Source organism: Periophthalmus magnuspinnatus, chromosome 24 (assembly GCF_009829125.3).
Source record: "Periophthalmus magnuspinnatus isolate fPerMag1 chromosome 24, fPerMag1.2.pri, whole genome shotgun sequence".
NCBI lineage: Eukaryota > Metazoa > Chordata > Actinopteri > Gobiiformes > Gobiidae > Periophthalmus > Periophthalmus magnuspinnatus.
The window spans coordinates 658,837-676,228 of NC_047149.1; the positions used below are offsets into that span (position 1 = coordinate 658,837).

Here is a 17,392-nt window from a genome sequence, read left to right on the forward strand (position 1 = left end):
CACCGTGCTGCCTACACACAAAAACAAAACAACAGGAAAAATCAGCCAGGCGAGGAAGAGGAAGACCAGATGAGGAGGAGGAGGAGAGCCAGGCGAGGAGGATGAGAGCCAGGCGGGGAGGAGGAGAGGGTCCAGCTGTCATCGGGGCATCTGAAAGTTACACTCCACAGGGGGAGTGGGACAGGGGACAACAGAATAGCATTGCTGATGAGAAAATAGGAGGAAGCAGAGGATAGTGCTCAGGTTGCCATACTTCCCCCAGCTAGTTATCTCCTACTGCAGCCTGTCTTATCCCGGGTTTTAATGTCCCTAACTCCCTCACTATGTAACCTGGTCATACGCTATACCGAAGAGGAAGGTTTTAAGCCTGGTCTTAAATACAGAGACTGTGGGGGCCTGTTTAACATCAGCAGGGAGTTGATTCCATAGCACAGGAGCTTGGTAACTGAATGCTCTCCCTCCCACTGTACTTTTGGACACTCTAGGAACCACTAATAGTCCTGCATTCTGAGAGCGGAGTGCTCTGTTTGGCTGGTACGGGACAATAGCATCTTGCAGATAGGATGGGGCCATACCGTTTAGGGCTTTGTATGTCAGGAGGAGGACTTTGAATTTTATTCTAAGCTCGACAAGAAGCCAGTGCAGATATTTTAGTACAGGACTGATGTGGTCTCTTCTTTTAGTTCCTGTTAGGACTCTGGCCGCTGCATTTTGGACCAACTGGAGGCTCCTTATAGTACTTTATAGTACTTTATAGTACTTTTGGGGCAGGCGGCGAGCAGAGAATTACAGTAATCAAGTCTGGAAGTAACAAATGCATGGATGAGTTTTTCAGCATCGTTTTTAGGTAAAATATTTCTAATTTTAGTTATATTTCGCAGGTGAAAGTATGCGGTTTTACAAGCTAGGTTTATATGGGCTGTGAATGAGAGATTTTGATCAAATAGGACTCCAAGATTTTTTACAGTAGGGCTAGAAGCTACACATTGTCGAGTGAGATTATCTGGTCCGACAGAGAATCTCTTAATGTTACCCAATGGAAACATATACAGAGTAAATAGGATTGGACCAAGCACAGATCCTTGTGGAACACCACAGGCTACTTTAGAACAGGGAGAGGTGCTCTGGTTTATACTAACAAACTGGTACCTATCTGATAGATAGGATTTAAACCATTTGAGGGCGGTCCCTCTGATTCCAATGTCACATTCTAACCTCTGCAGTAGAATGTTGTGATCAATGGTGTCAAACGCTGCACTGAGGTCCAGTAGGACCAGGACTGAAGCCAGCCCGTTATCAGCAGCTAGTAGTAAATCATTTGTTACTTTAAGCAGTGCAGTCTCTGTGCTGTGGTGAGCTCTGAATCCAGATTGAAATTTTTCAAATATATTATTGTCCTGCAGGTGGCAGCAGAGCTGTTTCACCACCACTCGTTCTAGAATTTTTGAGAGGAAGGGAAGATTAGAGATAGGTCTGTAGTTGGCTAGTTCATTATGATTTAGGTTAGGTTTTTTTCAAAAGGGGTTTAATCACAGCATACTTAAAGGACTGAGGAACGTAGCCATTTTCTAACGACATATTTATTATGTTATGGATGGAATCTATTATTAGGGGGAGGGATTCTTTGAGGAGTCTGATTGGAATAGGATCGAGCATACAGGTTGATGGTTTGGACGACATGATGGCTGAGGTAATCTCCACCTCATCAACAGGAGTAAATTTATCTAATATTAGAGGATCCATGTGGGATATTGGCATTACAGACTGGATTTGCTCAGAGCTGATTTTTGGAGTAGCTTTGTTGATTTTGTCTCTAATGGTTGTAATTTTGTAATTGAAGAAGTGAAGAAAGTCATCACAACTAATGTTGGAGGGGATAAGAGACTCATTAGCAGTGTGGGAGTTTGTCAGCCTGGCTACAGTGCTGAACAGAAATCTGGGGTTATTTTTGTTTACTTCTATTAGATTTGAATAGTATCTAGTTCGGGCTTTCCGCAGAGCGGCCTTATAAGTGAGCAGGCAGAGCTTCCATGCCTTCAGAGACTGCTCAGAGCGCGAGCGGCGCCAAAGCGTCTCTGTGCGTCTCACATGTTGTTTGAGTGTCCTGAGCTGTAACGTGTACCATGGAGCCGGAGGTCTTGGTTTAATGCTTTTCTGTTTTAGCTACAACATCGAGAGCAGATTTTAAGGTGAGCATTGTTCTGTCAACCAATTGATCAGTGACAATTGGATTAAAATTTTCATTGTCACATGACATATTTTTTAGTAATGGCTCAATTTCTTTAAACTCTGTAACCAATTTATCTGATAATGTTCTTTTCATTAGTTTTTTTTCTGTGGGACTGGATAGTCTTTTAGTATAAATTGAAAGGTAATTAAGAAATGGTCAGAGTATAGGGTTTTGAGGAAGGACAATTTAATCTCATTAATCTCAATACCATAGGTTAGAACGAGATCTAGAGTGTGATTGTGACAGTGAGTCGGCTTATTCACACTCTGGGTGAAACCGATCCCATCCAGGAGCGCGCCAAAAGCATTACTGAGGCAATCACTGCCGTTATCTACATGTATGTTGAAATCTCCAACTATAACAATCCTTTCCCAATTCAAGACTAAACTTGAAATGAAATCAGAAAACTGTCAGGAAGTCGGCATATGGACCAGGAGGTCGATAAATTATTATAAATATAACAGCTTTTTGGTTTTTCCAATTGGGGCACGTAATGGAGAGTGCGAGGCTTTCAAAGGAGAGGTAAGTATAGTTGGGTTTGGGGCCGAGAATTAGACTGGAATGAGAGATGACGGCCACACCACCACCTCGACCTGTGCTCCGGGCACTCTGAAAGTTCATGTGACTTGATGGTGTAGATTTGTTTAGTCTAACAGTCATTTTCCCGAAGCCATGTTTCAGTTAGGGCTAACAGATCAATATTAAGGTCACCAATTAGCTCATTTATTAAAAGAGATTTGGAGGAAAGAGACCTGATGTTTAGCAGTCCACATTTTACACACTTATCATTTTGTTTATTTGCGGCACATTTATTTATTTTTATTAAGTTCTGACAGCTTCCTTGTCAGAGTTTAGAGGTGTTTTTTTTGTGCTTTTTGTACGTGGGGCACATACAGTCTGTCTGTTTGGAGCTGTTCCCTTTGACTAAGCTGTGCTTCACTGGTCTAAACTGCTCCCTAACGTCACTATCACTGTGCTTCCCTGAGCTATTCTGCGTGCTAGTCTTACCTGGTCAATCTAGACTAGCAGTCATATTCTGAGCTAACAGGGCGGAGCCAGCCTGCGTGGGATGGATGCCGTCTCTACGTATAAGCCTAGGCTTCCCCTCAAATGCCCTCCAATTATCTATGAAGACGACACCATTCTGTGGGCACCAACTGGTCAACCACTGGTTGACTGCTGAAAAGCGGCTGTACATTTCACAATTGGTGTAGGTTGGGAGGGGGCCAGAGAAGTACACGGACTCCATGTTATGAAACTGCTGTGATGACGTTCATGTACGTCAGCTCCCATTGGGCACCACAAAGAGCCGTGAAGTTACTGGCTTCTACGTTGGATAGCTGCAGATCACACTAGCGAGTAGCAGATTTTTTTTTTTTTTAAACAAAATGACTACATGACACTTCTAAATCCTACACGTATCACTGATTAAGAAAATTTAATTGGAGAACGAAGTACCGAGCAGCAGGCATGTACTGGTTGCGCCGAAAACCTGGGTTGATCAGTAATATGGTGTCTTGAAAAATAAGTAATTAAAATTTTTCTTAAATATGCTCAAGTCACTCCAAATACAACTTCAAAAGGGTAAATAAGAGGAAATGACTATAGCATGGTTAAAGGCTCTCAGGTTTTTGCTTTTAAGACTTTTAGTGAAATTAGTAGTCTAACCAGTCATGTGCACTTTGAGGAAACAGATCAATAAAGTAATATGGGCTCTTTCAAGACATACCTGGAGTTTTGATTTGTTTCATTCACATGTTTTAAAACACAAACCTGGAGTTTTGATTTGTTTCATTCACATGTTTTAAAACACAAACCTGTTGGAAAACTTATACTAGTATATTATACATTGAAAATGACATGTAATCCTGTAAGCAAAAAGTAATGAAACTCGCAACAATCCTTTGTGTAATATAGGACCTTTTTAAAGTTCAGATATGTGTTAAGATTAGGGTTTAGGTTAAGGAAGTGGTGATTATGGCTAAGGTTATGATGCAATGTAATGTCTCCGCACAGTATGGAGACATGATGTGTGTGTGTGTGTGTGTGTGTGTCAGTGCCTCCTTCAGTGAGCGGTGCCTGTGATGGTCAGAACTTCCTGGTCGTGGTCCAGTCCGGCTCTCAGCAGTTCCAGATGATGGTGGGTCAGAGCGCACTGACCTCGGATCTGGCCAAACACTATGGCTTTGTGGAAAATGGCACGCACTTCTCCCTCACTGTGCCCATCCTCGCGCCGGATGTCATATATGAGGTACGAAGATCAGCTTGGACTATAAATCAATCAGTATTTAAAGCTGCTTTTAATCTTTAATTATAATGAGTGTTGATTTTAAATGTTTGTATATTTGTATTTTTTTTAATTGTTCTATGTAAAGTGTCTTTGAGTATCTTGAAAAGCGCTATATAAATAAAATGTATTATTATTAGTAGTAGTATTTGTCCCCGAGGAGTGGTTTATCATAGTATACAGTCCCTGACAAAAGTCTTGTCGCTTATCCATTTTGTAGAAACAAAAGCTTATAATCTGACTTTAAATTAATCGATTGGTTTTAGAAATGTCTCATGAAAGCTAAAACCCTCCCAAATTATGCTCAATATACTAAAATAAATTTGCTTCACTGAAGAAAGATTGATCATTTAATGAACACAGAAAGGTCAGATTTTGGCAAGGCAAAAGTCTTGTCGCCTTGTCATATGATGCACCCAATCCCAGATTACAGCCTCACCTGTGATCAGTTACTGATCAGTCAATTAGTGGGTGTGTATAAAAAGAACCCCAGCACAGACCTTCACATCAACTGCAACTTGACCTCTGACAACATGCCTAAGATCCACCCTGAGACCAAAGCGTTAATTATCAAGAGGCTGAAGACCAGATCCACTGCTGAGGTGGCTGACACCTTCAATGTGTCTCAGCGTCAAGTACAAAGAATAAGAAAAAGATCTGAAAAGACTGGAGATGTTTTTGACAAGCCCAGATCTGGCAGACCCCGCAAGACAACTGCTCGGGAGGACCGTTTGTTGATTTGAAAATCCAAGGCCAGCCCCTTTTCCACTGCAGCAGAGCTCCACCAGGCCTGGTCACCTCAAGTCCCTGTGTCAACCAGAACAGTTTGGAGAATTCTGTCTCGAAATGGCCTCCATGGTCGAATCAGTGCACAGAAACCAGCACTAAACAAAAGGCAATTAAAAAAACGTGTGGCATTTGCCAAGGCCCAAAGCCTGCTAAAAGGATGGGCACTGGAAAAGTGGCAGAAGGTGGATTTCTCAGATGAATCCTCGGTTGAATTACATCACAGCAGCCGCAAATATTGCAGGAGACCTACTGGAGCCCGCATGGATCCAAGACTCACCCAGAAAACAGTTAAGTTTGGTGGCGGAAAAATCATGGTCTGGGGTTACATCCAGTATGGGGGTGTGCGAGACATTTGCAGAGTGGAAGGCAATATCAATAACCTAAAATATCAAGAAGTATTAGCTACCTCTTACATTCCCAACCATAAAAGGGGTCAAATTTTGCAGCAGGATGGTGCTCCATCGCATACTTCTATCTCTACATCAAAGTTCCTCAAGGCGAAGAAGATCAAGGTGCTCCAGGACTGGCCCAGTCACCAGACATGAACATCATTGAGCATGTCTGGGGTAGAATGAAAGAGGAAGCATGGAAGGCAAAACCAAAGAATCTTGATGAACTCTGGGAGGCATGCAAGACTGCTTTCTTTGCTATTCCTGATGACTTCAACAAATTGTATGAATCATTGTCGAACCGCATGGATGCAGTCCTTCAAGCTCATGGAAGTCATATAAGATATTAAATATGGATCTCACAGCACCACTACTTAATTCACTGACATTATGCAACATATTTTTGTATTTGAAGTAAATTATTTGTTCAATTTTCTGTAGGCAACAAAACTTTTGTCTTGCCAAAATCTGCCCTTTCTGTGTTCATTAAATGATCAATCTTTCTTCAGTGAAGCAAATTTATTTTAGTATATTGAGTTAATTTGGGAGGGTTTTAGCTTTCATATGAGACATTTCTAAAACCAATCAATTAATTTAAAGTCAGGTTATAAGCTTTTGTTTCTACAAAATGGATAGGCGACAAGACTTGTCAGGGACTGTAGTAGTAGTAGTCCCCTCACCTATGATAATGAAAGAACAAAATCATGGATACAAGCGGTTGAAATGTTCCATCCACATGGTGACTTACCCTTAGAGATAAGGTGAGAAGCTAAGAGTAGAGGAACTGCTCCATGTCCAAGTTGAGGTGGCTATGGCATCTGTATCGGATGTGTCCTCGACGCAAATTAGAATTGAGATTTTGGGAGTTTTCACCAGAACTGGGTTCAAATAGGAAACATGGAGGTTTGAGGTATTGTTAGTTTAAAATTAGGATTATCATTTTACATTTTGTTAATTGTAAGCTGCTATATTCATCTCTGTATGTGATAGTTAATTCCAAAAAAGTGGTGTATTAAAGCCGCCTCCTGTGTGCATGTTCCAGGCCATTGAAGCGTCCTGGGTCACAGCGCGGTTGGAGCTGACTCTGGTCTCTCCTGAGGACAACCGCCGCATCAAGGACTTCTCTCTGAGTTGCAAATTCTACACCACTCTCACTGGTTTGACTCTTTCCTGGAGATTTTTTTCATTCATGCAGTCATTTTTTACTTAAAGGTCCTATATTACACAAATTGACTGCTGTGAACTTTCAACCATGTTAGAATGTTGTAACCTCATCAAAAACATTCTTGGAGTTTTGATTTGTTTCATTCACTCAGTCTGTCTACATCTCCAAAGCTCAAAATTCCCTGTTTCAACTTGTAAACTTAAAACTACCACTACATGACATCACAGCTACCTTTAGTTCAGTAGAGATTGGCAATTCCAGGGCTGAAATCATCCAAATGATACAAGTGAAGGTGTGTGGAGTTTAAAAACACAGTGGAGCACTTCCTGTATTGACAAATTACATCACAAGTGTTTGCAGTTTGAGAGAAGAACTCAGCCTAAATCTGCAGGATTTGTGCTTGTGAATGAAACCAAACACAACTTTAAGCTGTGTTTTTAAAATTGACTCATGTTTTTGATGTGGTAACATAACATAGCTTAAAGCTGACAAAACTGGAGTTTTGTTTCATTCACACATGCTAGAGTAATCCTTTATTAGTCTACATCTCCAAAGCTCAAAACGCTCTGTTCCTCCTTATGTCATGAAGCAATACTTTTCAAGTTAACATCTATTTTATACTTTTTGTTCAGTAGAGATTGGAGTTTCCTTAATGTGTAGGCATCAAAACATCTTTTAAAGTTCCTATGTTACATAAAACAAAAAGTCTCAACTGACAGAAGTTTTTGAATGAAGACGCTTCAGTTCTGGTCAGATTAATGGTGGACATTGCCTTATATCTATCTGAAGGGAGGAGCTAACTACACTGAAACTAAGTTTTGTTTAGTTTCCATATGTAGGCTAAGTCTGTTGACTCGAGCGCAGTTTACACTTGTGTATAATCATTCAAGCCCCTAATGGGTGCTCACTTATTAGCATACTAGCTATCACTATTGTTTTCCTTGTTTTGATTTAGGTCTGAGGATGGATAGTAAAAGAAAAAGTAAAATCTGTCAATTTGATTGTTCACCCAAGCCGCTTCTTCAGTTCTGGTCAGATTACTGCTGGAAACTGCCTTATATCTGTCTGAAGGGAGGAGCTAACTACACTGAAACTAAAACACCGGTTTAGTTAGTTTGTGGGTGAGGTCTATTTTGCTGCCCTAACTGCACTGTGCCTGAGTCATACTTGGCATAATCATTCAGGCCCCTAATGGATGCTTTCACACCTATTAGCGCTGTAGCAAAAGATGAAGTTTAAATCTGTCAACTGGACAAATTGTTGTAGGAGTAAAGATGTTTGGCTGCTCATCCAAGCTGCTTCTTCAGTTCTGGTCAGAATGCTGGTGGCCACTGCCTTATATCTATCTGAGGGAGGGGCTAACCACACTGAAACTGTAAACAGCTATTGTCTCCAGTTTCAGCTGAGACTACCCTATTCAGCCCTTAATGACCCTACTATTCTCATTGTTCTGGGTCTGAGGATGGAGTTATAGATGGGGAAGAGGTTATGTCTCAGGTCCCCATTTCTGTTTAAGGAAGGATTCTCTTTCCTGACAAAAATGACTTCTTTAACACCCCTCTCAAACCATTTCTTTTCTCTGGCTAAGATCTGAACTTCACTATCTTCAAAGGAGTGGTTGGTGGCTTTAAGATGGAGATGTACGGTGGACTGGGGTCCAGAGGAACTCTCATGGCGGTGTTGGTACATCCTCTAATGGAGTAGCTGTTTAGTTTCTCCAATGTAACGCTCAGTGCACTCTTCACTACACTGAATGGAGTAGACTCTACATTACTTTGTTTATGGCTCAGGGTTTTGTCCTTTTGGATGAATCAGTTTCAAGAATCAAGTATTTGTGGATTTAAAAATGACAGGAATCTCGTACTGTCTGAAAATTCTCTGAAGTTTTTCAGACACACCCGCTGTGTAAGGGATGGTAACACCTTTCCTCCTGGGTTCAGATTCCCTGTTGTCCTGTTTTGTGTTTTTTTTAGATCTGTTGAAGGCCCATTTTGGATATCCACAACAGAGAGGGCTTTCTACATATGTTGCTCCTCTTTCACTTTTTCCTCTGGGTTTGTAGGCACCACTTAAGCTCTCTTGTAGAGTACGGATCACTCTGAGTTTGTGCTGCAGTGGATGGTGTAAATCTCTGAATCAAGCCAGTGTGTTTGGGCATTCTGAAGACTTCTACCTGGAGTCGCTGGTCCTCTATTATTGTTACTGCACAATCAGCTGAAACTGGAAATGATTTGTCCACTTGACAGATGTGAACTTCATCTTTTGCTATGGATCAGATATAGACAGTACTAATAGGTGTCTGTGTAGACCTTCAGCTGTCCGTTAGATAGATATGCATTTTTCTTTTTACTTTGGATCATACCTGGACAACTGACAGACTACACAGACATCTGAGGATGGAGTTATAAATGGGGGATGAATGATGTCTGAGGAAAAGGAATGGGGGCCTAACATCTGTAACTCCCCTTGTGTACGGCAGATTGGTGTCACGAGAGCACCTTGGGACCCCAATCTGCCATACATACAGGGGAGTTAAAGCAGTCAGCCTAAACATGCGTTTTGTTTCATTCACACATTTAATGCACAAAACCTGCATCTCTGGTTATGTTTTTGATGAGGAAACAACATAACATGTATCAGAAAACGGCATGATATGACCCCTTATATCCAGAGTGCTTCCCTAACTGCCCTATCCCTGTGTGCAGAGTGTTTCTCTAATGGCACCATCACGGCCCTGGCTCTGATGCTGGAGTCTGTCCCTGGTCTGGATCTTGGTCAGCTCACTCTGTTGGACCCTGCATGTAGAGCCCGTTTCAGCACCAAGCACTACGCCTACTTCAGCTTCACTGCCAACTCCTGTGGCACCACCCGCAAGGTACTGTCTTTTTATCTAACTTTAGACAGACCCTAACCCCAATAGTGACTGAAAAACAGTGCAAATATATAATATTGTATTAAACAGTATTACTATTAAAAATTTCTCTAGAGATAGAACATGTAAATAAAACAACTTGATTCAGTATCACTTGACTCAAGTCTTTACACTGTAGACGTTTTTTAAAAGAACTCAAGATTTTGATTTGAAGTTCCATAAACTTGGCCCTTGATATGAAATTAAACCAAATAGCTTTTACTTATAAAAAATGCCATGCTGATTTTTTATTCTTGATTACAAAAACATTGGACATTTATTGATGTTATAATTTTGATAATTTTGTTGAGAGCCAAAATGCCAGAAAACAGAGTGACACACATACAGTATGAGTCTCCCTTTTGGGTTGCCAAGCTCAAAGCTGAAATCCAGTTTCTTTAAAACTAAAAGGACTCCCTATTCTGTCCCTATCTAAACCCCAGCACCTACAGCTAGTCAGTGCTAGTGCAGTCTGAGTGAATTCTGGAGGTTCTGAACAGTAAGAGCGCAAGCTCCATATAATTTTACAAAAAAAGGCATTTGTGGTAATTATGGCTTATCTTTGCTTTCCTCTAGCTCAGTGTAATTACATTAATTTTTGTTTTTTTGTTACGCTTTTAAAATCCAATATTCAGTATTCAGAATGATTAAGACCCCGTCCCAGTACCCCCCAACATCTGTGAGATGAGCAGTGATTGCCTCCATAATGTTTTCACAGCCCAGTCCTCTTCTCCAGACTGTGCTAAATATCTGAGGGAGATGAGCCTTAGATGTGCAGTGTGGAGCCTTGACTTCACACAAACCTCCCCATCAGCAAAAACACATTAGTCTGTGTGCTGTTTATCACAAATATGTGACTTTTGGGGCACATTTTGCAACAATAATCCTTTTTAAAATCTATTTTCAGTTTGTGGGCAACAGTATGGTTTATGAAAACGACATCTCTCTGCCTGATGAAGGGCTGGCTCAGAGGGATGCAGACGACGCAGAGTATCAGTGAGTTTAATTCTTAAACATACTTTTATTCACCAAGCTCATTGTGAATGTGGATGTTTGTTTCCAGTTTGAGGGTGACGTGTTTCTACGACACAAACACCACCTCTGCACTCTCTCTCCTGGTCAGCCCCCGGGCGAGTGAGCCCTTTGCAGAGAGCGCCACGGGCCAGCTACAGGTGCACATGAGGATGGCTCGCGGTGAGGACTGTTGTTGCTCTACTTATGGGTAAATTAGAGTTTTGTCAGTTCTTGATAGTAATGTTAATGAACGAGTTGGCTCTTTTGAACGGTTCCTCAATGTGAACAGCTGTAACTGAATAATCTTTTTTAAAGAACTGACTTTTTATTTCTAATATTTATGCTGTTTTACACTGGTTAACGCTGAACCAACATAAGAGTCGGTACATAACCAGTGCAGGCAAAATGAGTACGAGAATTGTACACAAAATATATTTGTTATATATTTGTTATATTAGTTGTAATACTGTAGTGCAATGTAATTGCACTACAGTATTACAGTAAGCTGGTCTTTTGAATGGCTCTTTGTGAGATCCAAATCTTTTGGATCAGTTCACTTCAAAGGAGCCAAAGGTCCCATCACTAGTTCTTAGAGTAAACTGTGGTTGGAGGCTCTCCTTTGGTGGTACTCATTAGTCTTTGGCTGAAGTGCTGCTTTAAAATAGTTCTCGATCCACTCGCCAGTTCCAGTTTAGACCTTTGTCTACAATACATCTTTAGAGAACACATTGTGTTCTTATAGTGTTAACGTTTGCGTCCTTCAATTCTAAACATTGAGACACCTTCGGAAATATGTCACATTTTCTAACTTGGGTACACTTAAAATATGAGAGAGGTCTGTAATTTTCATCATAGGGACACTTCATAGTTGAAGTGGGAGAACTCGCACAATTAGTGGCTGACTAAATACTTTTTTGGCCCACTGTATTTAGGTGAGAGTGACTGCTTTGCTAATGGAGCCTAGTAGAATAAGTCCAGTAATGGTTGATGGGCTTAAAAACTGCGCAGAAGTCCAGAGATTACCAATGACAACAATCCTGGCCACTCAAAAATTAGCTGTTTTTATTTAATCTGAAGACAAACTAAACTGAAAACATTTGAGGACCCCCCTTTTTAGGAGTAATTTGTAGGACTTTGTATCTAGTATTATTTTCAATCTTTGTGCCTGCTCATGATGCTATTCCAGATGAGTCTTTCCGGGAGTTCTACACAGATGAGGACTTCCCGCTCTCCAAGGCCCAGCATGAGGTGCTGTGGTTTGAAGTGGAGCTGGAGCCAGCGCTGAAGGGGAGTGTTTCTCTAGAGCTGGAGAAATGCTGGGCTACGGAGGACCAGGACCGGACCTTGACGCCTGCATGGGACCTAATCTCCAATGGGTACCAGACATACACGGGACCTCATTTATGGCCTATCAACAGCTCATGCCCCTCCCCCACTGTTCTGCTCCCACCCCCATCTCATTTATGGTGTAGTAGGTTGACCTCGTTTCTGTGTGAACTCCGCACACCCAACTGGGCGACAGGTGCGTAGGAGGTGAAGCACTTGTCTAAAAATTAAAGAAAAACTCCCGCACACTGTCTCACTCTTAATGCAATTTTATTCCATACAACGTTTCGGTCGCTCTGACCTTCAGGTATGAGGACAGCCCCTTCCGCTCCCCTTATATAAATCAAGGGACCGCCCCCTATAGTTTAATCAACCAATGGTCGTAAGACACATGTATTCACAATCAGAACCCAAAAAACACCCGCAAGATTGTGCATAATTTCCTTTACGAACGTTTTTTGTGAATTAAAATACATGGATAATAACCAGAAAAATATAATGATTATTACCAATCAGAAAAAAATAGCAGATATATACTATATACTTTGGATTTTCGTAAAAAACAGCATAATTGACATAAATGACATAACTGACCCCCCCAAAAGGTTCCATTACATCTCCCTCATAACTCAGAGAGAGGGCAGCTACAGGAGAGTCCGCATCTTGGCGTCTTATCGCGCTTTTGTGTTCACTGATGCGGGTTTTTAGTTTTCGTGTGGTTTTTCCCACATATGCAAGACCGCACGGACAACGCAACAGGTACACCACGTGGGTTGACGCGCACGTGATGACACTCTTGAAACTTCTTTCCAGTACAAGGCTGGCAGAAATGAGAGGTCTTGATGGTATTATGGCACTGTGCGCAACTGCCACACCTATAATTACCATTAGGAAGAGGGGCAATAAGAGTTTGCGCGTTTGGTGTATTTATGCCATAAGAGAAGTCTGAATGTACCAAGGCATCTCTCAGATTTCTGCCTCTTCTATATGTGAACAGAGGTGGATCTTTGAATAATTGTGTCAATTCCGGATCAGTCTTTAAAATGTGCCAGTGTTTCAAAATGACTGATTTGATTTTGTGGCTCTGGGGTGAGTACACTGTATTAAAAATTGCAGAAAAACGTCTCTCATTCACTGAGTCCTTGTTCGTTAAAAGTGCGTCCCTTGGTTTGGATAACGCAGCTTGATAAGCCTCCTCTATCCACGGTTGAGAATATCCTCTCTCCATGAATTTTGCCCTCATCTCTATGGACTTTTCTATAAAGTCCTCTGTACTCTGGCACACCCGTCTGAGGTGAAAAAACTGGCTTTTAGGGAGACCTCTTTTTAAGTGCGTGGGGTGCGCACTCGTGGCCAGTAGGAGAGTATTCTTGTCCGTAGGCTTTTGATACAGTGTTGTACTCAAGAGACCGCCCCTAATTTCAATCCACATTTCCAAAAAATGAATTTTCCTTTTGCTGTCTTCACTTGTGAATTTTAGATTAGGTTTAAAGTGATTCATCAAATTCACAAAGTCTGTTACCTGCTCATGATTGCCTTGAAAAACACAGAATATATCATCAATGTATCTGAAATATATCAGAATATTCTTGTGATAAGGGTTATGCTCAGGGTTGAAAATATACAGATGTTCAAAATAACCCATATAAAGATTGGCATAATTAGGTGCGCATATCGTGCCCATGCTTGTACCTGACACCTGTTGGTAAAATGTCTTATTAAAACTAAAGTAATTGTATTTCATGACGAAAGTCGCCAGATTCAGGATGAATTCAGTAGGGGGCTTCTCAGACAGTTCACGCGTTTGTAGAAAAAAGTTCATTGCGTCCAGCCCCTCCTCATGTGGGATGTTCGTGTAAAGGCTGGAGACATCCAGCGTGAGTAAGTGCACATCTTCAGGGAGGTCTGTGACTACCGATTTTATTAATAAAATATCGGCAGAGTCTTTTAAATATGCTGGTAGTTTTTGTACATGTTCTTTTATATAAAAGTCCACATATTCCGATAAAGGAGCCAATAACGAGCCAATCTGTGCTACAATAGGACGGCCCGGAGGATTATCAATATTATGTATTTTTGGCAGTGTGTAAAAAAACGGTATAATAGGATTACTGCAACACAAGAACTGGAACTCCGATTTGGTCACCCACTCACGTGATAATGCAGTCTCTAAGTACTGGAATATTTCACTCTGAAACGCTAAAGTGGGATCTGCAGGCAGTCTTTTATAATAGGTAACATCAGATAGCTGTGAGTGTATTTCTGCTTCGTATTTATCCATGTCTTGTATGACAATTGCGCCCCCTTTATCCGCTGGCTTTATTATTATATCTTTATCATTCATGAACTCATGTAATGCTTTCTTTTCTTCCTTTGTTAAATTATCAGTATAATTATACTTATTTTTGCATAGATCCATAGCATCTCGTTCAACCAATCTACAAAATGTGTTAATGGAAGGATTTGATACTTGAGGACAGAAAGTGCTTTTTGGTCTAAAGGGGGTCATAGATTGTTCTGCTCCAACCCCCATCTCATTTATGGTGTAGTAGGTTGACCTAAAATAACTGTTCAACCTGAAATATAATTCTAATCAGTTATTTTTGCATTAGTGTATTTAAACATTTTATATAGCAAGTTGGTTCACCATTGCTATTTTCGCATTAATAAAAAATAGGAAAATCATTCAATTCTTCCCAAGCAGAATCGATTTGATGAGTGTGCTGATTGTCCATGAGTCCTGTCATTTAACCTATGTCATCTTCCTCCGTGTCCCTGCAGCTGCGTCAACCCGGACAGCCCTCTTCCGGTGAAGCTTATCCCCGTTTGGGAGGACTCCAGAGTCTCCTTCCCACCTCAACTCAAGAGGTTTGAGCTGCGTCTGTCCTTGTCAACCTTCCAGTGGTCCAGTCATCAGGTAAGGCATGCCCCATTTGTCTGAAAACTGTCAGCCTTGGTTCACTTGCAAATGGATTTTGTAGGGCTGAAGGCCTTTGGTCATTTAGTCAGTTAAATTGGTCGATGGTGTCTTAGTAAAAGTGTGAAATATTTAAATTGTGACTGTTGACTGTGCTAGGAAACGGTGTAATTTGTTAAATAACTGATTTTGCATGAACTCCCATGCAGGTGTAGTCTTGATACATTAACGTTGTAGTTGAGGGCTTTTGCCTTTTTTTTTTTTTTTTTTATTTGGTGCAGAAGTTTGCATTTTGGTGTCCTGAGCAAATCAAATGCAAATTTTTCTCAAAGCGTTAAAGACCTATTGTGCTTGTGCTAGTTATAATCTACCTGTGGAATCTGAATATTTTAAATTGCAATATTCATCAAAAACAACTTGAAAGAAACAAGTCCACGTTAGAAAACTGCAGTGCCCAATGGGAGCTGATGTCGCAGTAAATGGCATCACAACAAAGAGCCTTGAAGTTGTCAGCACCTCTGGATGTGCACACTACAGAGATTTTTTTCCAAAGGCATCTTGTTGAAAATAAGCTATTTAAAGATGGCTCAAACGTGCACAAATCACTCCAAATGCAATTTCGAGAAGCTAAATGTTGAGTGGAAACAACTATTATTTATTATTATCTGATTGTTATTACTGTTGTATAAATCTATCATTCAGCCCATCGGACTGTACTGTTCCACCTGCTTCTATAACATGCTTACTGTTAAAAACCAGACCAAACTCATAAAAGTAACACGCATAGCTGCTAAAATCATAGGACTCCCCACACCCAATCTCACAGATCTAAATAATTGGGCTATTGGACGCTTCGCACTCGCCATAACACAGGACTCCACTCACCCCCTCCAGGACCATCTAATCCCTCTGCCTTCAGGACGGAGGTACAGGGGGATTAGGTGCAGGAGGGCACAGTTCGGTAGAAGCCTGATCCCAGCAGCCATTGCCTTTTTAAACAGGCCCCGCTGAGGCATAATGTCTGTTTTTGTAATGTGTTTATGTGACTGTGATGTTTGGTGTTTATCTGTGTGTATGTCAGACGTGCTCTGTATGTGGAAAGGAATCTCCCCTTGGGGACAATAAAGTTAAGTAAGTCTACAATTATAACATGGTTAAAAACTCTGAAAAGTCAATTTTGCACAATAGGTCTTTAATACAAATGGTGACTTGCATTATTGGTCAGAGGTGGAAAAATGTGTTTATTGGGTTGAGCTGAGCAATTTGAAACTGATGCCTCCAAAACCTTTGAGCTCTGATTTGGGTAAAAACTGTCAGTGGCCAGTCTAACAGTGGTGTGTGTTGCAGCTTTTTGTCCACTGTGACGTGACCATCTGTGACCCCAGGAACCCTATGGACCCCGTGTGTTCTGGACAGTGCTCCGGCCAGCTGCAAGGTGAGAGCAGGCTTGCCCTCAACTTTATGGGTTTGCCTCTGTGTATGATGTTTTAGACTATTATAGACTTAGATTTGAGTACCTCCAGATCTAAACCTTTTCTGGTACTTGATGTGAAAACTTTTCGAGTCTCTGCTTTATATCAGAGACTTATGAAGAGATTATGAGGATTGCACCATAAAAAAAATCATGTAAATGTGAAAGTTTGCAGTTGTTCAAAGTTGTGCTTCACTTTTATGCATCTGGATTTTTCAGATTCAGCAGGGTTACGTAGTCATTTTGATACAAATGAAGACAAATCCAGATCACTAGTGTGATGTGCAGCTGTCTATTGGGGGTGCTGAGAATGTGGCGCTTTGTGATGTTCACGGCGAGGTCAGCCCCAATTGGCACCACAGTTTTCTAACGCAGAAATCAGCCGACTTGTTGAAGTCATTTTAGATCAATATTGAGATTCAAAATATGCAAATTATAACAATGATTCACAGTTGTCATAGATTATAACTATAGAGCACACATAAGCTCAACAGGTCTTCAAAAAAAACATTGTTTACTTTTTTTCCCCCGAAGTCATTCCTCAGTTTCCTAATGCAGTCCTCTCCCTCAGGTCCCCGAGTGTCTGCACAGGAAGAAGTCTCCTCAGGACCCATCTTCATCAGCTGAACCAAACTTTTATCACAATAAAAGGCTTTTAATACTAATGTGCTTCTGTCATGTTTTACAAAGCATTTCTCCGCGGCCAGATTCATGGAGAGTTTTTCCTGAGAGGACATCTGGTGTGAAATATCAGAAAAGGATTTGTCGAAGATATGTTACAGCTTCTGTCAAATCATTTTAAAAGAGCTTCGTAAATGTTCCGTAGAGGATCCACCATTTGCTGATGCATAGCCTAGAATGTTTCCCAGTATAGCATTAAATGTATCCATCTC

The 17,392-nt window shown here is 41.0% G+C and overlaps 1 protein-coding gene across 1 annotated transcript in view; it reads left to right on the plus strand.

Moving 5' to 3' along the window:
• Window positions 1-17,164, plus strand: part of zpax2 (zona pellucida protein AX 2) — a 31,756-nt gene extending 14,592 nt beyond the window's left edge. The window contains exons 13-21 of the mRNA XM_055232085.1: window positions 4,288-4,481; window positions 6,738-6,852; window positions 9,566-9,735; window positions 10,679-10,767; window positions 10,835-10,965; window positions 11,972-12,161; window positions 14,893-15,028; window positions 16,376-16,463; window positions 17,071-17,164. Coding sequence (XP_055088060.1) covers window positions 4,288-4,481; window positions 6,738-6,852; window positions 9,566-9,735; window positions 10,679-10,767; window positions 10,835-10,965; window positions 11,972-12,161; window positions 14,893-15,028; window positions 16,376-16,463; window positions 17,071-17,126 — 1,169 coding nt within the window. The 3' untranslated portion in view covers window positions 17,127-17,164. The remainder of the gene's footprint in view (window positions 1-4,287; window positions 4,482-6,737; window positions 6,853-9,565; window positions 9,736-10,678; window positions 10,768-10,834; window positions 10,966-11,971; window positions 12,162-14,892; window positions 15,029-16,375; window positions 16,464-17,070) is intronic.
• The last annotated feature ends 228 nt before the right edge of the window (window positions 17,165-17,392 follow it).